Source organism: Giraffa tippelskirchi, chromosome 6 (genome assembly GCF_054371585.1).
Source record: "Giraffa tippelskirchi isolate mGirTip1 chromosome 6, T2T-mGirTip1v1.2.pri, whole genome shotgun sequence".
In the NCBI taxonomy this organism is placed as follows: domain Eukaryota; kingdom Metazoa; phylum Chordata; class Mammalia; order Artiodactyla; family Giraffidae; genus Giraffa; species Giraffa tippelskirchi.
This window is the reverse complement of record NC_137280.1, coordinates 12,665,530-12,689,979: the sequence shown is the minus strand read 5'-3', so window position 1 is coordinate 12,689,979 and position 24,450 is coordinate 12,665,530. Positions and strand designations below refer to the sequence as shown.

General features: G+C 48.5%; 1 protein-coding gene across 1 annotated transcript in view; it reads right to left on the bottom strand.

Moving 5' to 3' along the window:
• Positions 1 to 1,702: 1,702 nt before the first annotated feature.
• The window catches only part of PTDSS1 (phosphatidylserine synthase 1), a 65,114-nt gene continuing 42,366 nt past the window's right edge, over positions 1,703 to 24,450 (bottom strand). The window contains exons 8-13 of the mRNA XM_081503120.1: positions 22,520 to 22,632; positions 19,835 to 19,900; positions 12,048 to 12,147; positions 5,653 to 5,721; positions 4,614 to 4,683; positions 1,703 to 2,828 (exon numbers count right to left, since the gene is read on the bottom strand). Of these exons, the coding sequence (XP_081359246.1) occupies positions 2,719 to 2,828; positions 4,614 to 4,683; positions 5,653 to 5,721; positions 12,048 to 12,147; positions 19,835 to 19,900; positions 22,520 to 22,632 (528 nt within the window). The 3' untranslated portion in view covers positions 1,703 to 2,718. The remainder of the gene's footprint in view (positions 2,829 to 4,613; positions 4,684 to 5,652; positions 5,722 to 12,047; positions 12,148 to 19,834; positions 19,901 to 22,519; positions 22,633 to 24,450) is intronic.

The following is a 24,450-nucleotide window of genomic DNA, read 5'->3' as shown; positions in this document are numbered from 1 at the left end:
TGGTGAAAACAGACACAGGAAAAGCATGGATAGGCCATAGAAAGACCTTCAAGAATGACAAAGAGGAAAAAGTACTAAACACCTGGGGCTTCCCTGGTGGCTCAGTGGTAAAGAATCTGCCTGAGATGCAGGGGACACGCATTCAATCCCCGGGTCGGCAAGATCCCCTAGAGGAGGAAATGGCCACACACTCCAGTATTCCTGCCTGGAGAATCCCCATGGACGGAGGAGCCTGGTGGGCTACAGTCCGTGGAGTCTCAAAGAGTTGGACATGACTTAAGAGACTGAACAAGAACAACGAAACATTTGATGCGATGCTACTTACAGAGAAATATACATACATCATTCTGTGAGGATCACCTCCAAAACAATGGTGTCTTATAACAGGGCATTTTGTAAATGACAAAGGTGAGATCATTTGCAACTGAATCGTTTCTGATATTATATGACAACTTGGATCTCTTTCCATCGAGGTAAAGCCCAGTTTCCTAGAAACAAGTGGAAAAAGTAGACCAAGTCCAGAGACACGGCCTCTAGGAGAAGCAGCAGTTGTGGTCCTGGCCAGTCAAGGGAAGCGCTAGTTTTGGAACCACTGTAGTCAAGAGCTCTTACTGAAAGGGTAAAAGGAAGTTTCATGGCAAAGAAAGGGCGTGGAAAGCATCTGAGAACTTCTTGGCCATTCTGTACAAGGCCATGGAGGAACAATGTCTCGTGTGCGCTCTGTGCTTCCAGGTCACCCCACGCTGGGCAAGGCCTCTTCGAGACCAGCCTTGGAGAAGCAACCCCTTCCTTAGCTGGACCAGCTACTGGTCAGAAAATGAACCTGGAGATGCTCAGGGACGTGGCCCTGCACGAGGAAGTGGAATTGAACACTAAGTTGGGGATACACATCCTGTACCTTCAAGCTCTCAGAGAAGCCAAACAAAACACGCTCACCTAACTTTTGAAGTAAGACAAATGTTACATGGTGCCTCTGTTTAAGAAAGTGATGGAAGCGCAAATGGGTCTACGGAGCAGGCACCTCTTGGCTTCTCTTTGGGACTTTAATCGAAAGGATGGGGCCGCTGTTCAGAGAGCATGTTGCATGCTCAGAGCTGCGGCCGGCACGGCGACCCCCGCAGCCCCGGTGCCAGCCCAGCGGCTGGCGACACTTCTCTGGAGCAAGTCTGAGCCGGCTCTCAACCGAGGCTGCCAGAGGCCCAGGGCACAGGAAGTGACCTGAGTTTTGCATCATTCATTTAACCCCTCCACCCCGGAATTCTTTGCAGAAAAAGAAAAACATGACAGCTATAGTTAAAGATTTCCTTCAAGGGGGAAAAGACATCTAAACCTTTGTGCTCTGTGAAAGCAGGGAACAAAGCAAATGGTTTCAGCAAGTTTATGAGAAAATCAACTGGGTACTGGTCACTTGTTAGAAAAATCAATCCAACTTGGCTGATGTAACCATTCCCGTAGCACACACACGCAAAAGACAACAATGACTATTTTGTTCACTTCCTATTGATCGCTTGGGAAGTTTAGAAAAAGGAACGTATGTGTCTGCAAGCCCTCTAAAATACATATATTTTTTTCTCTTTTCTTCTCACTGCATAAAACACACACATATTCACACTACCCTAAAGCCACTTGAAAAACACAGCAACGGTTACAAACAGTGAAAAGTACCAAGATGCAAAGAAATGAGCACTTTCCGGAGGCCAAATTTGACGGGTTTTAACGTGAACCGTTTTATTTAAAACAGGGATCCATCAGAGGTGGTGAACTATCAGGGTCAATGGTCTAGAGCATGGCACGGATGAAAGGGAATACTCACCAGCACCTCACATGGGACTAAAAGACACTGTCAGCAACACACCATGAAAGAAAACAAATAAAATGGAAAAGGCACCTGGCTGGGGGCGGGGTCGCAGCGAGCACTGCCTCGGGGCAGGTTGCCGCCTGTGCGCTGTGGCTAAGTCTGGACCAGTGACGCTGGAGAGGGAACAGAAAGGTTCTGGTCTAACGCCCAGGATCCTACGTGGGGAGCTAACCTTTCCGCGGCCTGGTTTATACCCACCACATGTGGTTTCAGGTCCTAAAAGGGGAGGAGGTTGCTAAATGCAACACCAACGCGCCCCACTTTTTTTTTCTCTAGGAGAGAAGGGAGCCCTCCTCCAGTTCAGCCCTCCAACTTCAGCAGTGGCTTCTGAAGGGATGCTTATATAAGCCTCCCAAACTTAAAAAACAAGCAATAATGAAATAAAAGACAGACAAGTGGGCTGGGCTTAAAACCAGTCAGTCAAGTGGAAAGGCGGACTCAGAGAAAGAAAACAGTGGTGACCTGTCCATCAACTGTCCCTGTCAATGCACTGAGTGAAGATGTTTCAAACCATGTCCACAACACAAGGAAGCTCAAAGCTGCTCCGGCAATTAAGTAAAGAGCTACCGTCTGCTCCTCCGAGCACCGTCCTGCTACCAGTGGCCAAGTGCTGAAGTTACCAGGGACTCCCGAGGGGCGAAGGCCTGACCCCTGCCGCCGGGTCTGCCCCGTGGGGCTGGGTCTATGGGAAACAAGACTCACGCTCTCAAATAACGACCCCCCCCCTCCAGCCCCTGCTCCTTCCCGATCACGCTGTGCCTTTTGACCTCCCTCCTCCCGGCAAGTCCAGCCGATTCCGTCCCCTCCCAGTTCTAGGCACTCCCTGGAAACATCTTGGATTATTATTGACCAGGGTCTTTTCATTTCTTTCCCACTCCGTTGGTGACTTTTGACTTGGAATGTCGATTCCTTCTTCTGGAAGAATGGCTCTCGCTGTTGCCTGGATGCTTGGGGGGGCCGTCTTCAGAACCTGGTCAAGAGGAATCGGGACACACCGTCAGCATCGTTGTGGGCTGCTGGCCCAGGCTCTGCCCTTCTGCCCGGGCCACCCGCTGCTCCTCCACTGATCCTCGGGCGCCATCTAGTGGCCTTGCTAATAAACCAACGTGTAGAAGCCCCGGTGGACACGAGTTTGAATTAACTTCGGGCATTGGTGATGGACAGGGAGGCCTGGCGTGCTGCAGTCCATGGGGTCGCACAGAGTCAGACACAACTGATGCGACTTAGCAGCAGCAGCAGCAGCAGAAGCCCCGGTGGACACGAGTTTGAATTAACTTCGGGCATTGGTGATGGACAGGGAGGCCTGGCGTGCTGCAGTCCATGGGGTCGCAAAGAGTCAGACACGACTGAGCGACTGAACTGACTGACTTGATTGATAGAAGCCCCGGCCCTTGGCTAACTAGCACAGCTGGGGCCTGGGTGTCCTGAGGATGTTCTACATTCAGCCAGGAGTCACCCAGGAAGACACTGCGGCCCTCGAGAGGCTCAGGGACTACAGGGCCGGCATCCTTCGTCACGCACGCTCCATGAGCTGAGTGCTGAGCAATCAGCAGGTTGCCAGCCAGCTGGACGGTGGGGCTGGGGCAGTGGAGGTGGCGTGGGGGGTGGGCATTCCCGGCAGGGGGTGTGTAAGGTCTGGAAGGTCATCAGAACTTCCTGGCAGAAGGCTGGCTCTGCCCCAAAGTTGGGCACGTGGACAACCTCTGGCCTAGCAGTGGAGCCAAGATTCTCTGCTCCAGGGCTCAGGTTTTGTTTGTTTTTTTAAACCAGCGGCCTACCTTTCATTTAAATATATCTCTACCATTGCTTTTATCTTGTAGTCTTGTCACTGGAGAACCTGGCAGTGCCATGGACTGATCTCTGGGCAGGGGGGTCGGTTCTGAATAAGGGAGCCCTGGGGAGAAACCCTGTGCCCACCTCCATCCGCATTCCACAGTAGTTGGCTGATTCAGGGGAAACCACCTCCAACAGGGTGACCAGCACTCCAGCATTTTCCCAGGGAGAACTGTGCTGAGCGTCACCCCAAAGAACTCAGGAGAGCGACTCAGCAAAGCTGTCCCTCCCTCACCCCGGCTTTGCTGAGCCAGTCTTAGGGTTGACATTCAAGGCCTCTGGTGTTCACTTCTCTCCTTTTAGTCACGTCCTACGATCAGTTCATAACTGACGAGGAAGTAGTCCAGTGGAGCCTCCTTGGGGTCATTTTTCTACCAGCCAAATTCTTTAAAAATAACCAGGTGGCCCCGAATCTTTCCAGAATGCTCCTTGGAGAGAGGCCAGTGGGAGATCCCTGACTACACTGCTGAAATCCCTCTGACAATGGTCCGTCTCTTGAATCAACGCAATCAAGCTGATCCGCCTCTTTTTTGAAAGGCTTCTCTTCTGGCACAAACTCTTCCTAACCCCTCTCACTCACAATGAAAGCCAAGAGGCGGAACATCCCCATCAGGATGGCTGAGACAGTGGGGTCTCGCCCTGTCCTTCTATCTCAGAAGAGGCAGAACCACACGGCGCCTCTTCTTATGAAGCCAAATTTCTTAAGCACAGCCTGTGAGCACTTCTTTTTTTTTTTTTTTGCTTGTTTCTTAATAAGTGACAGGAGACATGCAAGTGAGTAGGTTGGAAACCATTTAGGGCAGATATTTATCAATATTCAGAGGATAAATTCTGATTCGAAATCCCTTTACTTGGGCTTTGGGAGGGAAGAGGACCTAGGGGAGCTTTTAGCAAAAAGCAAGAGAGAGAGGGAGAGAAATACCTTTTGAACCTTTCCCGTGAGGCCAGGAGATGTCTGGACTGTAGGTGCCATCTTCACACTCTGAGTAGGTCTAGGGAGAGAGGCAGGCTTAGTGGTGGGATGGAGTGCTCCCAGGAGGAGGCCGCCAGCAAACAAAGAAGGGTGCTCCACCCCGGCCTCTCCCGCACTAGGGAACCCCCCCAGCAAGCGCAGGACCGCCTGGTGCTCAGGATCTCAGCTCTAAGAGCAAGGCTACTCCTGAGTGATGCAGAACAGATCTTCTCGAAAGTGCCTTTAGCTCCTTAGACTAAATGGATGAATAGAGGATGAAAGCTGTTATTTTCACTTTAAAAAAAAAAAAAAATCCCAGTTGACAAGACTGCTATAGCATTTTATGCCCACTCACGTCTATCCTCTACCTTAATCCTCCTCTACTAGGGAAGGAGGGCTTCCCAGGTGGCTCAGTGGTAAAGAATCCACCTGCTACTGCGGGAAGCACTGGAGACTCAGGTTCAATCCCTGGCTCAGGAAGATCCCCTGGAGGAGGAAATGGCAACCCCTGCCAGCAGTCTTGCCTGGGAAATCCCACAGACAGAGGAGCCTGGCGGGCTACAGTTCATGGGGTCTCAGAGAGCAGGACATGACCGAGTGGTGAGCACGCACGCACTACGAAGTGAGCAGGGCGAGAGTTTCAGCAGGGGACCCCAGGCTGGGGCACAGGAGGAGGCCCGCACAGGGTAAAAGACCCAGCTTTGCAAAAACTGGTCCAGGGCTTGCCCCGCAATTAAAAACAAACAAACAAAATTAACAAATAATTTTAAGTTTTAACCCTCTTAAGAAATGAGGATAAAAGTACAGGAGCTATTGAACAGGGCGGTCCCAAGCAAGGATGGCCATTATAGGAAGTGAATTCTGAACTGGCTGTGTTTTGTGGGGCGGGGGCTAAGGCCGCGCCCACGCACTGCCGGCCACGCCCCCTCCCCCGTGACTGTGCTGGGGCGACAGTGCCAAGCAGTGCGTGATCAGACACAAAAGGCCATCTCTGCCTTCCCTTCTATACCTTTTCTCGGTGACCGTAGTGCTCTGCGTACCAAACCATGCCATACAGGCACAGGAAGGTGGTGAATGCCTGGAAGAGAAAAACAAGCACAAAACGGTTTTAGAGTGGGGGTGCAACCAAAAATTCTGTTTTCCCAAACTTTAGGATTTCGAAGGGAATTCACACATGACGTCTCGAGGAGTTTCTGCCTTCTGCCCCAGGACGCAGGTTACAGCACGGCTGGGTGTGGCAGCGACGACCCCGGGAGGCAGCGGGGAGGACCGCTAGGGCTTTCTGAGATAGGAGCTGGGAGGAGACCTCGGTTACCAGTGCCTCCGTGGTTGGCCAGGCTTCCCTGATAGCTCAGTTGGTAAAGTGAAGAATCCGCCTGCAATGCGGGAGACCTGGGTTCCATCCCTGGGTTGGGAAGATGCCCTGGAGAAAAGATAGGCTACCCACTCCAGTATTCTTGGGCTTCCCTTGTGGCTCATCTGGTAAAGAATCCGCCTGCAATGTGGGAGATTTGGGTTCAATCCCTGGGTTGGGAAGATCCCCTGGAGAAGGGAAAGGCTACCCACTCCAGTATGCTGGCCTGAAGAATTCCATGGACTGTATAGCCCATGGAGTCGCAAAGAGTTGGACACGACTGAGCAACTTTCACTTCACTTCACTTTCCGTGGTTATTACTGTGACTCTGCCGTCAGAATGAAGATCCCTTCTAGGTGTGGAATCAGGTAGGTGCATTTTCCGAGCAGCTCTGCGGCTTCTGGCTAAGAGCATGTATAGGCCTTTATCTTGTACCTCTTTTTTGGGCCTGATTCTGTCTGTCCTCTGCACCCTGCCCCCCATTACTGGAGTCAGGTAGGAGGACTCAGCCTTCTGAGGGGAACAGGATGTTTTTTTATATTTATTTTTTGGTTCCGCTGGGCCTTCCTCACTGCGTGCAGACTTTCTCTACTTGTGCCAAGCGGGGGCCACTCTCCCTTGTGGTGTGCAGGCTTCTTATTGTAGTGGCTTCTCTTGTCGAAGAGCATGAGCTCTAGGGCACGGGGGCTCCGTAGTTGGGGCACGGGGGCTGACTGCCCCACTGCGGGTGGGATCTTCCCCCCGACCAGCATCGAACCAGCGTCCCCTGCATTGCCAGGTGCAGTCTTAACCACTGGAACACCAGGGAAGCCCAGGAAGAAGATTTCTGAATGAAAAAAGCAGTTTCCCTCCGTCTGGGGTCACAGTGGTCCCAGGGGGCCCTGAGGACACAGGTCCACGTGGAGGTGGCAGGGCCCAGCAGGACACCACTGCCCTGGGCCTGGCACTGGGTTCAGTCCCTGCGGCCCCACTGCGATCCCAGGTCTGGTTGCTTCTGTTTTTCTCAGGTAGGTAGATAGGAAAAGAAAGAGAAGACCAAGTTGTTTTGCGAGACTCCGTGTGAAACGAGACAGGCATGGTTACCCGGAGGCTAGGATCACTTCCACGTCCCCCCTGGTGTGCCCCACCGGCCCCACAGCCTAAATGGCCCCCCACACCATAACGTACACTATAATTTAAGGGACAAAATAGCACCTAAAAATCTAGGGTTTAAAAATGTGTCAAAAAACTGAGAGTTGGAGGAAGTCCCTGGCTGTCTGGACTATACCACGTGGCAGGACAGGAAAGGCCCCCCAGCCAGGCCTCAGCGTCCCCTCGTGATCGTGCGGGAGTCGCCAAAGCCAAGCAGACAACTGCCTGCGCGGCTGTTACGTGTTGTTGTTCAGTCGCTCGGTCAGGTTCAACTCTGCGACCCCATGGACGGCAGCACGCCAGGCTTCCCTGTCCTTCACCGTCTCCCAGAGTTTGCTCAAACTCATGTCCATCAAGTCGGTGATGCCATCCAACCATCTCATCCTCTGTCGTCCCCTTCTCCTCCTGCCCTCAATCTTTCCCAGCATCAGGGTCTTTTCCAGTGAGTTGGCTCTTTGCATCAGACGACCAAAGTATTTGAGCTTCAGCTTCAGCATCAGTCTTTCCGATGAATATTCAGGGTTGATTTCCTTTAGGAAGGACTGGTTTGACTCCGCTGTCTCAAGAGTCTTCTCCAGCACCGCAGTTCGAGAGCATCAATTCTTCAGTGCTTCTGCTGTTCCGTTTCTTCAGAATTCCTTACTTTGGGATCCCACTGACAGAACATCCTGCTCAAGGTCTAACCTCCATCTCTTCCACTGGGTTTCCTGCTGGGGACCTGTCCCCTTGACTCAGTCATGGGAATAGCTGTGAAATTATGCTGTAATCTTCTCCTTGAATAATTTCAGTTCTTTCTAAGAGTCATAACTTTAAAGCTAGAGGTGTTAATCTCAATCCTCCTCATCTCACAGCAGAGGAATAAGGCTCAGAGAGGCGAATGACCTTCTGCACAGCTAGAGGTGGCAAGACTGAAACCAGAACACAGGTTTCTTTACATACCTGGATCAAATTTTAGGGGTGGCTATCAAAATTAACGCTAATTTCAGGTCTACATGTCTTTAGAGCGCCATCCATTTATCTGTCCATTCATCCGTTCCCGGGGGAAGAAAGGCAGCGTGGGCAGTGCCAGTGTGCCCAGCCCGAAGTCCGGAGGGCAGAGCCCGGACTGCAGGGGACCAGGGGCTGTGCCTTCTCGGCACAGCAGCATGTAGCCTAGCCCGGGCCCAGTGCCTCAGGGTCAGCGGCATTCACGGAGTGTCTGCTGGGTGCACAGAGTCACCTTACGGGTCAAAAATGAAAGGAGTCTGAGTGCTCCCGCTGGTCCTTCCGTGCCAGTGAACTGGGAATAGCGGAATGGCGGAGAGGTTAACACGAAATCTAAGAAGACCCACTAGTTCATTTTTTAAAAATTAAATCCCTATTGAAACTGGTGTATATTAGGGTGGTTTTTTTTTAAGAAAGCTCTTATCTCCCCATCAAAAAATTAAGCCATGAGTGAATATACTACAATTATAAAATGAAAAAACTTCTAATCTTTAACATAGTCCAGTACTTGTTCGGATTTCTAATATACGGCATCATTAAATGTACCGTTTTCACGGCATGGCCAGAGTGGGAAGTCTAGGGGATCTGCAGCACGTAAAACTACGTATGTCAGCTCCTTTACGGAGAGAGCAGGACAGCCTAGGTTTCACAAGGAGGGGAGGGAGGTGGGGTTCCATCTCCAGGGACCAGTCGGTGACTGTGCTGCGGGGGTCGTCATTGCGCATCTCGCCCACCAGGGGGCAGGCGTGTGGGGCTCGTTTTCCCCCAGCTTTCTCTCCTGCCCTGGGAGGGCAGACTGGCAGCTTGGGGCTGCTCCAGAAGCAGACAGCTGGGCAGACCTTGCTTTGCGGGACGGGGGTGCGCAGGCAAACACTGGCAGGTGCTTCGTGACAGATGCTTATCATCACGGACCGCCATGCAAAAGACCTGCTGTGGTTGCCAAAATTACCATTTCACCTGGGTACAAGAGGCCCTGTTCACGCTTGTCCCAGGAGACAAAAGCTTGTAATTTATGGGTTTGCAATCACACCTCTGGAAATCTAGGCAAGTACCCACTTAAAATGTCAAGGCCTGGCATTTAAATAGCAATTGTACAGATTTTGTTTAAAGAAAGAGAGGGAAAAAAAGAAAGAGAAAAAACGTGAGGGCTGAGAGCCAAGGCAGCAAACAGACCCAGGTGTGGCTTCCACCATTCAAATCCACCCAGACTTACTAGACAGCTAGTGCTGCGGCAGCTTATCAACCAGCATATGGGGCCTTTATTTCTACATTAATCACAAATTCTGTGTATACTCTCTTCCCAAGCAAGGCGAATAATTGGGGGCTTTGTTTCTCTTAGCGTGGAGACATGGCGTAAACACAGTGTTCTCTTGCTGAAGAATGTTTGCCTCCCTCCTAAGACTGAGACCAAGCTTGGCTTAGGCTGGGCGCCTGCGGGATGGGAGGACCGGACACTGTGATCCTGGATGACCCCAGCTTGTCAGCTGTTCGCTCCGGAGCTCCTCGGGCTCTGTGCACACACACCGAGATGATGTCTGAGCATCAGCAGTTGGCAGAGGTAACTCCCACGTGCCCTTGGAGAGCCTCTGAGGGGGACCCCTGTGGAGAGGGGGAGCAGGAGATCTCCAGCCAGACTCTCTGGGTTTGAGCTCTGGCTCTGCCATGGATGACCTGTGTGACCTTAGGTAAGTTAGGAGACCTCTCTTTGCCTTTATCTGGGAAAGAGGGGATAACAAAGTACTTCCCCTCAAAGTGGAAAGCTCAAATATGCAATGAGTGAAAAGTGCTTCGAGCAGCGCCTGGCGCACGGTAAGCATGAATAAATCTCATCTTCACCGCCACCTACCTGTGCGGCTCCACATTAGGGCGGCTCTGATGAGCACTCGGCCACATGAAGGACTTACAAGGGACCATGCTAAGGGAGGGAGAGACTGAGAAATGGGTCGTGCCCTCGATAAGTTACCATCGCATAGACACCAAGGTGCATCAAAATTCACCAACCTAAGGAGGCGGATGCTAAGTGTCGAATCAGTAAAACAGAGTGAAAGTCTCTAAAACTTAGAGACTGGAGGGGCCCGGCCAGCTGGGTGACCAGAGACAGCTCCTTGGACAGGGCCGTGGGGAGAGTCTTCTGGCTACTGATGCCCCCCGGAGGAGGCCTGCAATAGGCTGTGATAAGAAGCACCTTCTGCCCACATCTCAGGAGACCCGCCTGCCTTAAGCTGCCTGTGGTCCCGTTGGCAACAAGTGAGGGCTGCGCCCACGCCTGCCCGCCGTGAGTAACCGCTACCATTCACAGAGCCGGGGTGCCCATGCCAGAGAGAAATGTGAGGAGCAAAGGGTAACATTTCCTGGCCCGTTTGACACGCTCCCCCCACCAACCAATCCTTACATCTCGTCTCACTGTGACGGAAAAAATACATCTGAGCATGAATTCTGGAGTTTGAGGACAAAAGAGCTCCTTCTCCCCTTTCACTGCTCAAGATAAAGCAGCACAGGTTCAAGGTGCCCTGGCACAGTTAGGATTCTAACAAGTAATCCTAAAAACAGAAAGGCGTGAAAGGCAATAAAAACACTTTAAAAGTACAAGGTTCAGTCCTGCCAAAAGGAAAAAACAAGCAAACAAAAAGACTTAAATCTGATTAAGCCTCTCAATCCAGCTACCAATTTATAGAAAATACAGAGGACAAAGAAATCTGGTGAATGACAGTAAGGATGGCATCAGTAAAACCAGACGAGGGGAGAACCTACAGGACAAAAGAGTTTGTTTCTTCAGCAAATAAACTGCAAAGGAGAGAGCGCTAGAGATGGAGGGAAACATGTAGATTAAAAGAGGTATGCCAACCAATTGCAATGAGTGGATGCTGATTCAAATAAACTGTTAAAATATACAGACTTTAAGGAAACATGAGAAATGTGAACACTCATCAGCTACTTAACAGTACGAAGGAATGAATTCTTTTTCCAGTGTGATACAGTCGTGGTGGCTGCACTAAACAAAAAAGCATTCCTGTCTTCTTTTAGAGAGACATCCTGAAATAGGAAAGGCGGGCCTGCTTCTGAGTAAGCTGGGGTGGGGATGGTGCGTCTGGAACAGAAGGACACGAGACTGGCCATTGGTGGGTAACTGCTGAATCTGGGTGATGGGTACGTGAAGGGGGAGCGACCTTATCTACTTCCACGTTTGAAATCTATGTGATAATAATAAGAATTTTTAAAAAGCCCCAGTTAATTTTCTAGACCAAGTAAGTAAAAGTGAAGAATCTTAAATGTAAAATAAGACTTTTCTCCAAAGTAACAAAACAAATTAAGAAGGGCAATCATAGAATTTTAAATTTAAAAAATTTTTAGGTAAGATCATGCTTCATTTGAGAGATGGGGGAAAAGTCCCAGGACAATGAAGCTGGAGGCCCCCAGGACTCTTCCCTTCAGAGAGGAAAACATGCCCAACACAGGTGTGGGCTATGTATAATGTTGGCCCAGGGTTGGGGTGGGGGGTAGAAATTGTGCGGTATGATTACCTCCAACACTCCCCCCCCCCACCAACAAGATAGCCTGTAAACCAGACTCTGGCGGTTTGTACACAAACCCTTGGACGGTAATACACACATTACAGGGGACCGTAACTGTCGTTCCCTCGAGGCAGACCTGACATTCTCAGCAAATGTAGACGCATGCTCACAAGTGAAACAAATGAGAGTATAATGCACCTGCTGGGGTCATGTGATCAGACGTACAAAGGGACCAATTTGGGGTGCCACGTGGTCCTGTGTATCTGTTCTTGAACTTCATATGATGGCCAGTCCTGGGCTACTACAAGTAGTATGTCTTGTCTATAAATGTCTAAGAAACCGTGGTGCACAAGAGGGTCTTGTTTTGCTTTGGAAGAGACCATGGGGAGTGTAACATGTCAAGGTAGAAAAGTAATGACTTACCACGCAAAGAAGCCAAAGCACAACATAGAGTATTTGGGTCTTAGAGAAGAGATCTTGTCCAAATTTTATGCAGACGATAGCTTCCAGGAAACCGATGACCCTGTGACACAGAACAAGAGGTTAAATAACAAACTCATCAGAACATAACGCATTACCAGAAACATGCGTAATTCCACCAGAAAATTCAACAGGTCAAAAGGTTTCTGCCCCAAATCACTGGAAGCAAGTCCCCTACAAAATGACAGTGTTCTAGTCTACTGTGCTTGCTTTAGAGACAGTACATATTGTATATATTTTCTATAGATAGATAGATTTAATAAAAAAAGGCTATTTTACTGTTACTCCTCTCTTCTTTTTTTTCAGACTATTTTTTTAGAGCAGTTTTTCAGGCTCATAGTAAACTTGAGGGAAAGGTACAGATTTCCGACCATTCTCTGCCCTCACACATGCACAGCCTTCCCCACTCTCAATATCCCCCACCAGAGCAGTACATCTGTCACAAATGATGAACACAGTCATCCAAAGTCCACAGGTGACCTCAGAGTTCACTCTGATGGTGGTGTACATTCTGTGGGTTTGGATAGATGTTCAGAGTGTAACATACCCACCACTGGGCTTCCCAGGTGGTGCTAGTGGTCAAGAACCTGCTGCCAAGGCAGGAGACATAAGAGACGCAAGTTCAGTCCCCGGGTTGGGAAGACCCCCTAGAGAAGGGCATGGCGAACCACTCCAGTATTCTTGCCTGGAGAATACCATGGACTACAGTTGCAAAGAGCTGGACACAAGTGAAGTGACTTAGTGTACACGCATCTACCATTAGACGGTCAGACAGAATAGTCTCACTGCCCTAAAAGCCCTCTGTGCTCTGTCTATTCATCCCTTTATTCCTCCCCGGAAATAAGTTCTTTTTCACATCTTGCTTCCTCATAGACCACAATCTCAGTGTGTACATTTTCATAGCCACAGGCCGCTTGATGTCACCTCAGTCAGAGCCATCACAACAGGTGGACAGACACCCCCCTGCTTGACACCCTGGCAGGGACAGGAAGTCCACCACCTCTGTGGGCAGCTGCTCCTGCCCTTTCAGTCTCTTCAGCTTTGGGGAAGTTGTTCCTTATCTCCAGCAGGTACCTGCCTCCTCCCGCCCCAGTCCGAACTCTGCCCTCCACAGTCATACAGGGGAGCGTGAGCCTCCAGGTGGGGCTTTCAGTAACTTGAAGGCAGCAATCACGTTCCCTCCCAGCCATCTGGGAATTTCCAGATTTAATATGTCCAGTTCTGCTGACAATAAAAACTCTTTATCCTCTGCATCTGTAAGGAATTTTGCTAAATAAAAAAATGTTTAAAAAAACTTCCATGTTTTACTTTTGAATTAAAACATCAAAGAAAAAAGCCAATCTTGTGTTACAGAACTTCATTTATGAATATTAAAATCAGGTCTTTATTACGGTTCAGAAGTTGAGAGTAAGAACTGAGGAGGTGAGGTAACACAGCTCATCCCTTAATCCCAATGGCTGCCCTGAAATAGCGATTTCTGACAAGGCCACGCTCAGTATTCCTTGCTCAAGACGGAAGCGAGACAATCAGGGACTGGTCCTGTTGCAGGCATAATCTCTGAAAAGGCAGGAAGGGGCCCGGAAGACCCCAGGACCCCTCTCTACTGTGGACACAGAGGTCACTGCCTTGGTCAAATGGATGGACAGCGGTAAACAACTGAACACCTGGAGTCAGAACCACCCAAGCAGAAAGTCTCCAGTGTGTCTCTCTAGAGAGCTTGGGGTAGTCTTGTCCCCCGGGGCGAACCGAACAAGGTTTAGGAGGGGTGGCCTGAATCTTTAAAGACCACCCTCTCAAACACACACACCCCGGCCCAATAAAGCACAGCCCTTGTGAGAAAGCCATGTTTCAGCGCAGCATCGTGGGAGGCCAGAGGGAGCAGGGCTGAGGTCGGCTGTCAGCCTGAGGTTGAGACCACCAGCCGACACCAGAGGGCAGCAGAGCAGCTTTGGGAAGGGCACCTGTGGGCGGACGCAGAAAGCAATGCAGCCTGGGCTGGGACGGCCTGATGCCCTGCAACAGGAAGGAAGTCTGCCCACCTGCCCTGAGCGGACGGAACAGCGGGCTTTACTGTGAAGGGCTTCTAAATAGTCAACTGACCGAGGCACCCTTGGAGAGCTCGGTGACCAGCGAATTAGAGCTGTGTTTCTCAGACTTCTGTGACCTGAGTCCCATGGCAGGAAACACAATTTTTATTTTGTCCTCCCTCCCACACACACAACCTGCCCCCAAACACACAAAACAACTGTCCCCTTGCTCTGACATTTTCCTAACCTATTTCATTTTCAGAAAATGCTGGTCATGACTCACTCAGTTGACTTCCTAATGACCTGAAATTTGCTCTAAAGACCAGTGTTTTTCAGTCAGGAACTTCAGAGTGACTTGGTCCCACATGCTAAGGAATCTTCTTAGCTAAGCTGTTATTCATGAAGGTGACCTTGAGTAGAGACTGGGTGGGGGAGGGGTCAGGACGGAGGGGAAGGGGCAGCGCGAGGTCACGAGGTGACACGGGTCTTGAAGGCCACCCCAGAGCTCGGCTTTCAGTCTGAGGAACCTGGGAATCCTGGGGGCGCTGCAGCAGAGGGCTGAAGTGGATTCATTTTGTGGAGGCTCATGTTTGCGGCTGGAAGGGAACTGCTGTGAGGAGACCGTGGAGCAGGGTGAGGACCTGGAGGAGATGTGGGGTGTGGGGAGCAGCGGGAACAGGGATGCATCACCCCAGCCATCCACGGACCCCTGACCCAGCAACGCTGGCCCTTAGAGGGAGTCCTCATATGGAACACCCTCCTAGAAGGTCAACATAACCTCCTCATGGGACTCAAATTGCTGCTGGCCCGGGGCTGGAGGCCAAAGGCCTGGGTACTGTGGGAGCCTCTATGAAGCCTGGCAGCTGAGGCAACACCAACCACCTCACCCTGGACAGCCCCTGCATGGTACCGCCCTCAACTTGGAGCCAATTTCAATCTCGGATCTTGACCAGGCTGAGCAAGGTGGCCAATCTGTGGCTGGATGGAACCCAGGGGTCTCCCTCCCCTTCGTGCTTGTTGCCGCCCTTATCATGAAGGAGTGTGTTCAGTTCAGTTCAGTCACTCAGTCATGTCTGACTCATTGTAACTCCATGATGGCAGCATGGAGTCATGCTTTCCTGACTTTCCTGACTGCAGCATGCCAGGCCTCCCTGTCCATCACGAACTCCAGGAGCTTACTCAAACTCATGTCCATTGAGTCGGTGATGCCATCTAACCATCTCATCCTCTGTCGTCCCCTCTTCCTGCCTTCAGTCTTTCCAGCAACAGGGTCTTTTCCAATGAGTCACTTCTCCGCATCAGGAGGCCAAAATATTGGACTTTCAGCTTGAGCATCAGTCCTTCCAATGAATATTCAGGACTAATCTCCTTTAGGATGGACTGGTTGGATCTCCTTGCAGTTCAAGGGACTCTCAAGAGTCTTCTCCAACACCACAGTTCAAAAGCATCAATTATTCGGTGCTCAGCCTTCTTTATAGTCCAACTCTCACATCCATACATGACCACTGGAAAAACCATAGCTTTGGTCCATAGATGGACCTTTGTTGGCAAAGTAATGTCTCTGCTTTTTAATATGCTGTCTATGTTGGTCATAGCTTTTCTTCCAAGGAGCAAGCATCTTTTATTTCATGGCTGCAGTCACCATCTGCAGTGATTTTGGAGCCCCAAAAAATAAAGTCTCTCACTGTTTCCATTGTTTTCCTAGCTATTTGCCACCTCGTCTTAGTATCTTCTGCTTCTGTTAGGTCCATACTATTTCTGTCCTTTATTGTGCCCATCTTTGCATGAAGTATTCCCTTGGTATCGCTAATTTTCTTGAAGAGATCTCTAGACTTTCCCATTCTATTGTTTTCCTCTATTTCTTTGCATTGATCACTGAAGAAGGCTTTCTTATCTGTCCTTGCTATTCTTTGGAATTCTGCATTCAAATGGGTATAGCTTTCCTTTTCTCCTTTGCCTTTAGTTTCTCTTCTTTTCTCAGCTATCTGTAAGGCCTCCTCAGACAACTATTTTGCCTTTTTGCATTTCTTTTTCTCTGGGATGGTCTTGATCACTGCCTCCTATACAATATCACGAACCTCCGTCCATAGTTCTTCAGGCACTCTGTATATCAAATCTAATCCCTTGAATCTATTTGTCACTTCCACTGTATAATTGTAATGGATTTGATTTAGGTCATACCTGAATGGTCTAGTGGTTTTTCCCTACTTTCTTCAATTTAAGTCTAAATTTGGCAATAAGGAGTTCATGATTTGAGCCACAGTCAGCTCCTGTTTTGTTTCTGCTGGCTGTATAGAGCTTCTCCATCTTCAGCTACAAAGAATATAATCAATCTGATTTCAGTACTGACCATCTGGTGGTGTCCATGTGTTGAGTCTTCTCTTGGGTTGTTGGAAGTGGGTGTTTGCTATGATCACTGCATTCTCATGGGCAGGAGGCAGATCAACTTCGGGCTGCCTGAGCTGCTTCTGCCTGGGGAGAGGCTGGCCTCTCAGAAATAAAAATGACCTTAATGCAGAGACTGGCATCAGGGAATCCTCAGCGGATGGAACAAGAAGGTATCAGGGTCTTATTGAAATTTAGGGCACAAAAGCTCTCGGCCCGTTGTGTGTGAGCTGGGTGAACACGCCAACCTCCAGCAGAGAACGTTCTGTCTGTAGCACAGGCTGCTCCTGGATTCTCACGATGCCACAGCCTGTGCGTGTCCTACAGATACAGCCCTGCAGCTGCACAAAACACTCTGCTGCAAGGGCTCGGGGCACAGGTCAGTCACTTTCCGGTGGCCAGGAGCTGACTTTCCACCAGTGGAAACAAGCTGTGTATAACAAGGGACACAACTACGATGCAATCCCACAGGTAGCCAGGAGTCACTGCAGAACTTCAGGAAGCGGTTCCAAGTGCAGAGGAGCAGAGGCAGAAGCTTACTGTCACAGGTCACCAGCAGGGCTGGGGCAGCTTGAGAGAGGAAGCCAGTGTGGTGAGAGTTCGGACAGCAGCCGGGCTCCAGGCCTGGGCCCTGGGGACCCTCAGCTCTGACCCAACCCCTGGAGACCCAACCCAAGGACTTGCCAGAGGAGGAAAAGTGACTGCTCACTCCTGTTACAGCCACAGCTTGGAAGCCTTCCTTCCAGGGCCAAGGGATCCAACATCTTTTCTTCATCAGCAGTCCAGTGCTCTCTTTGGAGGCCCAGAAACTCAATTATAATGGGGCGGGAGGGGGGAGAAAGGTGAAGATGAAGACGGTTTCATGTGCACACCTGGGCAATCTGTCCACCTCGCTCTGGCCCTGACGCCCACAAAGATGTGGTAACAGGAAGAGGTTCCCCCACTCCGACTTCTCCCCATGGGTTCCCATTCTCCAGATGGATGGAGTCCTGTCTCAGTTGGGGCTAGCATGTTTAGGTACAAAAGGCCAAAAGTTCAGATCCATGGCACAGCTGCAGAGCCCACTGCAAGTCCATATTTCATTACATATAGCAGCAATTAATGCCAGCTTTTTGGGGGTGTAACATTTACAAAGGAGAAAAGTGCTCACTACATGGGCTTCACCTCTGTTCTCTTGCATCTCCATACTTTGATAGAGCCAAAGTCATTCCAAAGTTAGTGAAAAGAAAACTACAAAGCATCAACTAGCTGTTAAAGGAGGGGTTTCCCTGGTGGCTCAGTGGTAAAGAACCCACCTGCCAATGCAGGAGACACAGGTTCAATTCCTGGGTCAAGAAGACCCCCTGGAGAAGGAAACGGTGACCCACTCCAGTATTCTTTCCTGGAGAATCCCATGGAGAGAGGAGCCTGGTGGGCTACAGTCCATGAGGTCACAAAAGAGTCAGACACGACTTGGCAATAAAAACAAAGTTGTTAAAGGAAGTCAGACATTTCAGTGTTTGCTGTTTTGATAGAAGATAAAAAACAAACAAACAAAAAAACGAAGGTGACGGGGAAGCCGGAGGAAGGAAGGAAAAGAAGATGGGAGGTGGTGGCCCCTGAGAGGCAAACACCAGAGAAGAGACTAGAGGCCAGGCCTCCTGCTGCACCATCACGGGCCGGCCATGCCGACCAGACAGAGGCCGCTCCTGCCCATTCACACGCCAGGTGGGTCCGCCCTGCATGATTTATGAAGAGGGACTTGCTGTTTTTCAGCAGAGCCCACTAATCTCAAGGTCCACTGACCTTGACATCACCATTCTGAGAGTCCTAGATTCTCAACAGAGCATCCTAAATCAGCCAAATGACCTCACATTTATTTCAGACCATTTGCATTCAACCTTCTTTCACCATTTTCCAGCAAGGTTCAGCTTTCTGCGTTTGCTCCCACCCTTTGGCCTAGTTCCTCTTGGCTATTTCTCCCACCACAGGGATTAAACTTTCAAGATACCAGATTAGGGAGAACTACCTGTCTCTCTGATCCACCATCTCCTTTTTCCTCAACAGGTGACTAGACAGAGTTCTCCAGTCACAGCAGAATAAGACTGTGGCAAGGACTTATAAATGTGAAAAGAAAAATGCATGTGGAAAGAAGATGCATGTGACAGAGGAAAAGCTCAAAGGCAGAAAATATCCTCAGTTCTTGGACAAGAGAGTAAGAAGGCAGCCCACCTTCCTGCGACAAAAATATGTACGTAGATTCTCTCTCCCACCAGAGCGGTAAACAATGGAAACTGAATCCATCCTATGACCCTTTAAGCCACTTTGGGTAGGAAAACCAGCTTACATCACAGAGTTTGCGAGAAACAGTGACAAAGGCCTTTTGTCTTTTGAAAAGAAGGTGGTGGGAAACTTGAGTAACCCTTCCAGAATCTGGGTGAGAGCTGGACACACACACACACACACACACACACACACACACACACACACATGTTTGGGAGGAATGACAATGTAATATAAGCAGCAATATCTCTAAACAGTTGAGGTCTTTGGATGATCTTTAGTTTATTCTTTTCTGCATTATCAATATGCATTAACATGGGAAAAAAAATTCTGTTTAAAGATCTGTTGTGGTTTTCATCACGTTTTCTTTATGCTCAGTTTAAAATCTAGATTAGGTCCTGAATTTAAGCTCTGTGAGCAACTGGACTTCACACACAGATGTGCTGGATGTCTCTGGAATTTCTATTGCTAGACGGCATGGTGAGATGTGGATGGTATTATACAGAGGAAGCAATTACCTGAGATACTGAACAGCATTTCACGTTTAATACTGGGGGTGAAACTGATAACCTATGCTTTCTTTCAAATCATTTAAGTAATTATAAATTCAGATACAGCATTTGTATCTATAATCAGACGATAAATTGTGACCATGTGGCTACGTGTTAGTTCTCTTTGGGACAATAAAACCAGACCCTTTCTGGTGTGAAAGTAACAAGAAGTGTGGTCAAGCCCATCACAAGACTTTGCCCCAAACTTACCATTGATTTCAGAGGGAATTCGAACAATTCATTTCCTAATTTATTTCAAGAAACAAGGCCTCCAATTCTATGTGGGGAATATCTTTTGATTTCCTACTGTCTTTTAAAAAAATAATCTACATCCTCTTTCTGTAACTTGCCAGTTAACTATTCTAAATGTAAATCAGAAAAGGAGTGTTAAAAGCGAAAGACACACAAAAATAAAACTGCACTGAAAGGCACTTAATGTAGGGTCAAGAAAGAACTCAAGAAATTTACAGACATAAGTGGTTTCAAATGATAACAGATTACTCACCCAAACACCCAGCACTGTGTTCCCACGCGTTTGCACTGCGTGTCGGTGAGGTAAGCGTAGTACTGTCTGGAAGAACAAAGGTGGAATTCATGAGAGCCTCTGGAAGACCAGCAAGCCAATACAGGACTAAATCACTCTGACAGTGTGAATATAAGAATCGTCTGCCTTGTTCCACATACTCGAGCTGCCTGGTCCAGTTCTAGTCAAAGGAATAGGAAGCCAGTGCCTGCTGAAACCTTCCTGTAAGAGGCTAAGAATTTGGACTGGGTTGGAGGGAGGTGATTTAAAGAGCCAGATTATTGGCAGAGGCAGTCTTGATTCAGAGGCAGACTCCCACACTCCTGAGCCAAAGTCACCCCAGGTGGGTGCTTCAGTCTCTTTCCATGGAGGCAGTCCCAGAAGCTCACCTACACTGTCTCTGTCTCTTCTGGCTCTCTCCAGGACAAAGGCTGCTGACTGTAACCAGGCAGGAAATCTGTACATTTTGGCTCTCAGAAATATTTCAAGGTGACTGGCCACATGCCCGGTGCTCAGTAGCCACATGTGGGAGAGGCTGCCTGTAGGACAACACAGTTGGGAAGTCTTAAAGCTGCCCTTGAAACTCGACCCATCCCTGGGGAGGTGACATCTGAACCAGGGGGTTGAGGGCTGGGGTTACAGACTCCCCTTTGAGGGTTTGATGATAGCTCTGATAAAGGCACATAAAACATGCACACAAAATTCTGCATTAAACTTCAGGGGGTTCACGAATGCCTAAAGCTCATCCATGAACTATCAGTTCTATACCCCAAAGTGAAGAATTCTAGCTGTGAAATCAGGTTTTCCTCTAACTTCACATTTTCATTACCTAATTTGCTTTTACCAGTTCAGCTACTTTACTAACTGCATCCATGCCCTTATACTGCACATTAGATTAGACTAAAAGAATATTCACTCAAATATCTTCTCAAAGCAGAGTCATATGAAAGTCTAACCAAAAAAGAGGAAAAGAGACCTGGTAAGTATATATGATTTATAGTGAAGCCTGAGTTTTCACTTCTTTCTGGGCCTGGCATTTACTCATCGGAACCTAAAATCCATTAGCATTTCCATCTTTCTAAGAAGCTTGTCAACCATCTCCTTAGCCTCAAGTGATGTAGGAACAAAGGAAGTGGCTAATTCTTAAAGAAAAAAGAATCATTTGAAAACCCATAGAGTTTGGCAAAAATTTTAAGGAGCTCTCAAAAAGTCCAAACACTGGATTTTTAGTTTCTGGTTGAGTCTCTAGTTTTTACTGTGAAATGTTTAACAATAAGGAAATTTCATGATAAATCACACATAATTTGCTGTTCTGTTTTCTAAGAGATTTCTTTCCCCATTTATTTGTTGATTGCTCCTAATTTTATGAAGAAACTGCTGCTAATCTTTCCTGAAAATAACAGTAAACCTCAAATTAAATCAAGTTTTAAATAAGGAGGCACCAACCCACAAAAAGGAAAACTGCATTCACGAGATAACTATTTCAGCAGATCACTGGCCCATAAAGTGCCAAAGGGCTGCAGTATACCAACTGTTACCTTCCTGTATATATTAATATATATTTGTGATAATGAATGAGGACAATAAGAAGTGCTAGCTGGGAGTGAGGGCTATGTCTGACCAAGGAAAACACCCACTCTCCTTGGCAAATAAGACCCTTTACTTGTGTAGTTTGCCCACACATTAAAAATAATGAATTAAGTTATCCCACAGTTTCCAAAGAAGCTTACTTTAAATTAGCGGTGCAGAGACTCTGGGTGTTTCTACTGATCAATGCCAAGACTCCATACTAGTTACAAAACCCTAATCGTCCTTCTCAAATAGGAACATCAAAACAAATGAAAGTGTTTCACTCTGAAGTTCACTGGGATGGGTCCATGTGGGGGACTCCAGTCTCTGAACAGTACCTCATGTCTAGGGTCCTACATGAATCCTCAGTCTAGGACAAGGACAGCCTCCCTGAAGGATGAACACCCAAGCTTGTCCCTGTTGTCCTGGAGGAGCACAGGAAGGGCATTTGAAAAAGGAAATTAACTTAATTGGCTCTAAAGGAACTAATAAAGTTTCATTCTAAAAATAACAACATTTATGACTTCAATCCACCATAAAAGTGCTTGTATTTTTTGATAATCTCATGAAAAAAACCTCAGCTTGTCTCTTACTCATTTTGTTTTAAATAGGATGCTACAGGGCGAAAAAAAAAAGGGGGCTTCCCAGGTGGCTCAGTGGTAAAGAATCTGCCTGCCAATGCAGGAGATACAGGTTGGATCCCTGGGTCAGGAAGATCCCCTGGAGAAGGAAATGGCAACCCACTCCAGTATTCTTGCCAGGAGAATCCCCAGGGACAGAGGCGCCTGGCAGGCGATAGTCCCTGGAGTCACAAAGAGTTGGACACAACTTAGTGACTGAGCACAGGGGAAAAAAGACCAGCAGTGAAGATCATAAAGGGGGTTTGAATGTCGGTCTTCATGTTACTGAGGTTGGAGAAGCAAAATGTTTTCTTCACGTTCTGGATGTATAAGTCTTTTTGTTCCCTTGGAAGTATAACTGTCTAGAATGACATTCTCGTGGAAAATCTGCCAGTTTATATGACTTCCTTTATGCTACACAGGAGAATACAAAGCAGGTCAACATGTTCAAACGACTGTCAGGCTAACACAGAATTACCTTACTGTGGGAGCTGTGATACCACCAATAAAGAGAATTCGACACCAGCTTAATGGATGGCTGGCTTGGAACACAAAGATGTGTTTCAGGAAGAAGGTATTCAACTCGGTCAGCTGCAAAAGAAGGAGGCGTGAGTCAACCTGGTGCTTTGAGCTAAGTCATGAGCATCTAGTCCTTCAATGGACATTCTAAACAATAATCGGTATATTCAAAGCATTTCCAGAAAATACATCGGGTTTCTTAAGAGTTTGCTGTTTAAGCCCAGGTACAGCCAGGACATGGGCACCAACCAAGCAGGGGTCCGGGGAGGTGTCGGGTGCTGAGAGGGGCACGGGGGGCATCGGCCATTCATCGTGTTTCTAGGTTCTCGTGACTGCGACCTGGCTCACACGTGTGAGCTGCTGGGACAGTTGGGAGAGAGATGCTTCAAGAGCGAAATCAGGAAAACAAATCTGCGCCGAGGAACACCTTCGCAGCTGGACAGAAAGCAGGCCAGGTCGAAAAGACATCTGACAGCAGGGAAGCAGGCTCTTTAAGAGCCAGGAGAAGCTTGAGATGCTGTGCGTGACTGAGAGATGACTATGGGCTTATTCAGCTCATGCTGGGGACCAAGCAGATCTTTGACGAAAGGCTGAAAAGCTCTTAAAAGTAGGTGTGGGGGCTGGTCCAGGCTTCACCCAGCAGTGAGACTGCTCCCTTGAGGGCAGCACCCAGTGCCACTATCACGTCCTGGCGGCATAAAACAGATGTCTATCAAGAAATCCATGCTCCATGCCCAGAGGCCCCTCCTGTCCCCTCCAGATGAAGTGAGCGGCAGAGATTAGGAAAGGTCACTGCTTTAAGAGCACATGAGTACTTCCCTGGTGGCACAGTGGGTAAGAATCCGCCTGCCAATGCTGGAGACATGGGTTCGATCCCTAGTCTGGGAAGATCTGGCATGCCACGGGGCAACTGAGCCTGGGCGTCACAACTGTTCAGCCCACGTGTTGCAACTACTGAAGTCTGTGTGCCTAGAGCCTGTGCTCCGCAACTAGAGAAGCTCCTGAAATGAGAAGCCCCGTGGAGAGCAGCCCCGTGCAGCAACAGAGACCCAGGGCGGCCAAAAATAAACACAATTATTAAAAAAAAGAAAAGCGTACATCATATGGACCAGCAGGTTCATTTCAGTGACCTAAAATGTGCGTCTTTCCCCACAGTGCTGGTTTTTCTTTTTTAATTTATTTTTAATTGGAGGATCATAGTGCTGATTTTAAGGATATAAAATAAGAACGGTTCACTCATCATCACCACATATAGGAAACTGGTCCTGGCACAGCGCTCACAATCCAGGGGAGAGTGGGCCATGGAATTCTGCCACCCTAGGAAAATCCAAATCCTTCTGAGGTTCTCACAATCACAGGGAACCTCTCCCTGCCCTGGCACTGCCGCAGAAGGGAAAACTTGACCATCATCCACTTAAGCAACACCCCCTCCTGTTTTAAAAGTTTTTTTGATGTGGACCATTTCTAAAGTCTTTATTAAATTTGTTACAATATTGCTACTGTTTTTTAGCTTTTTGGCCTTGAGGTATAAGGGATCTTTGCTCCCTGGTCGGGGATTGAACCTGCAACCCCCTCTGTTGGAAGATGAAGTCCTGACCACTGGACCGCCAGGGAAGTCCCTATGTGCCCATTTTATCCACTGACTTCCCCAAACCATGGCGACTATATACCTATTCATCCACATAGACTTCCACAGCCATAAACCTCATTTACTGAGATCGATATTATCATTCTCCTTCTGTGGACAAAGACTGTCTTTCAAGTGACACATGCCAATTTTCTCCTTGTGTTGGGACTGTGTTGTTCATGTGTTCAAAATATAATGTCTGAAGATTCCGGAAGACAATTCAGGTGAAAACTAGTTTTCCTTAGCTACTCTCCCAAAGCTGT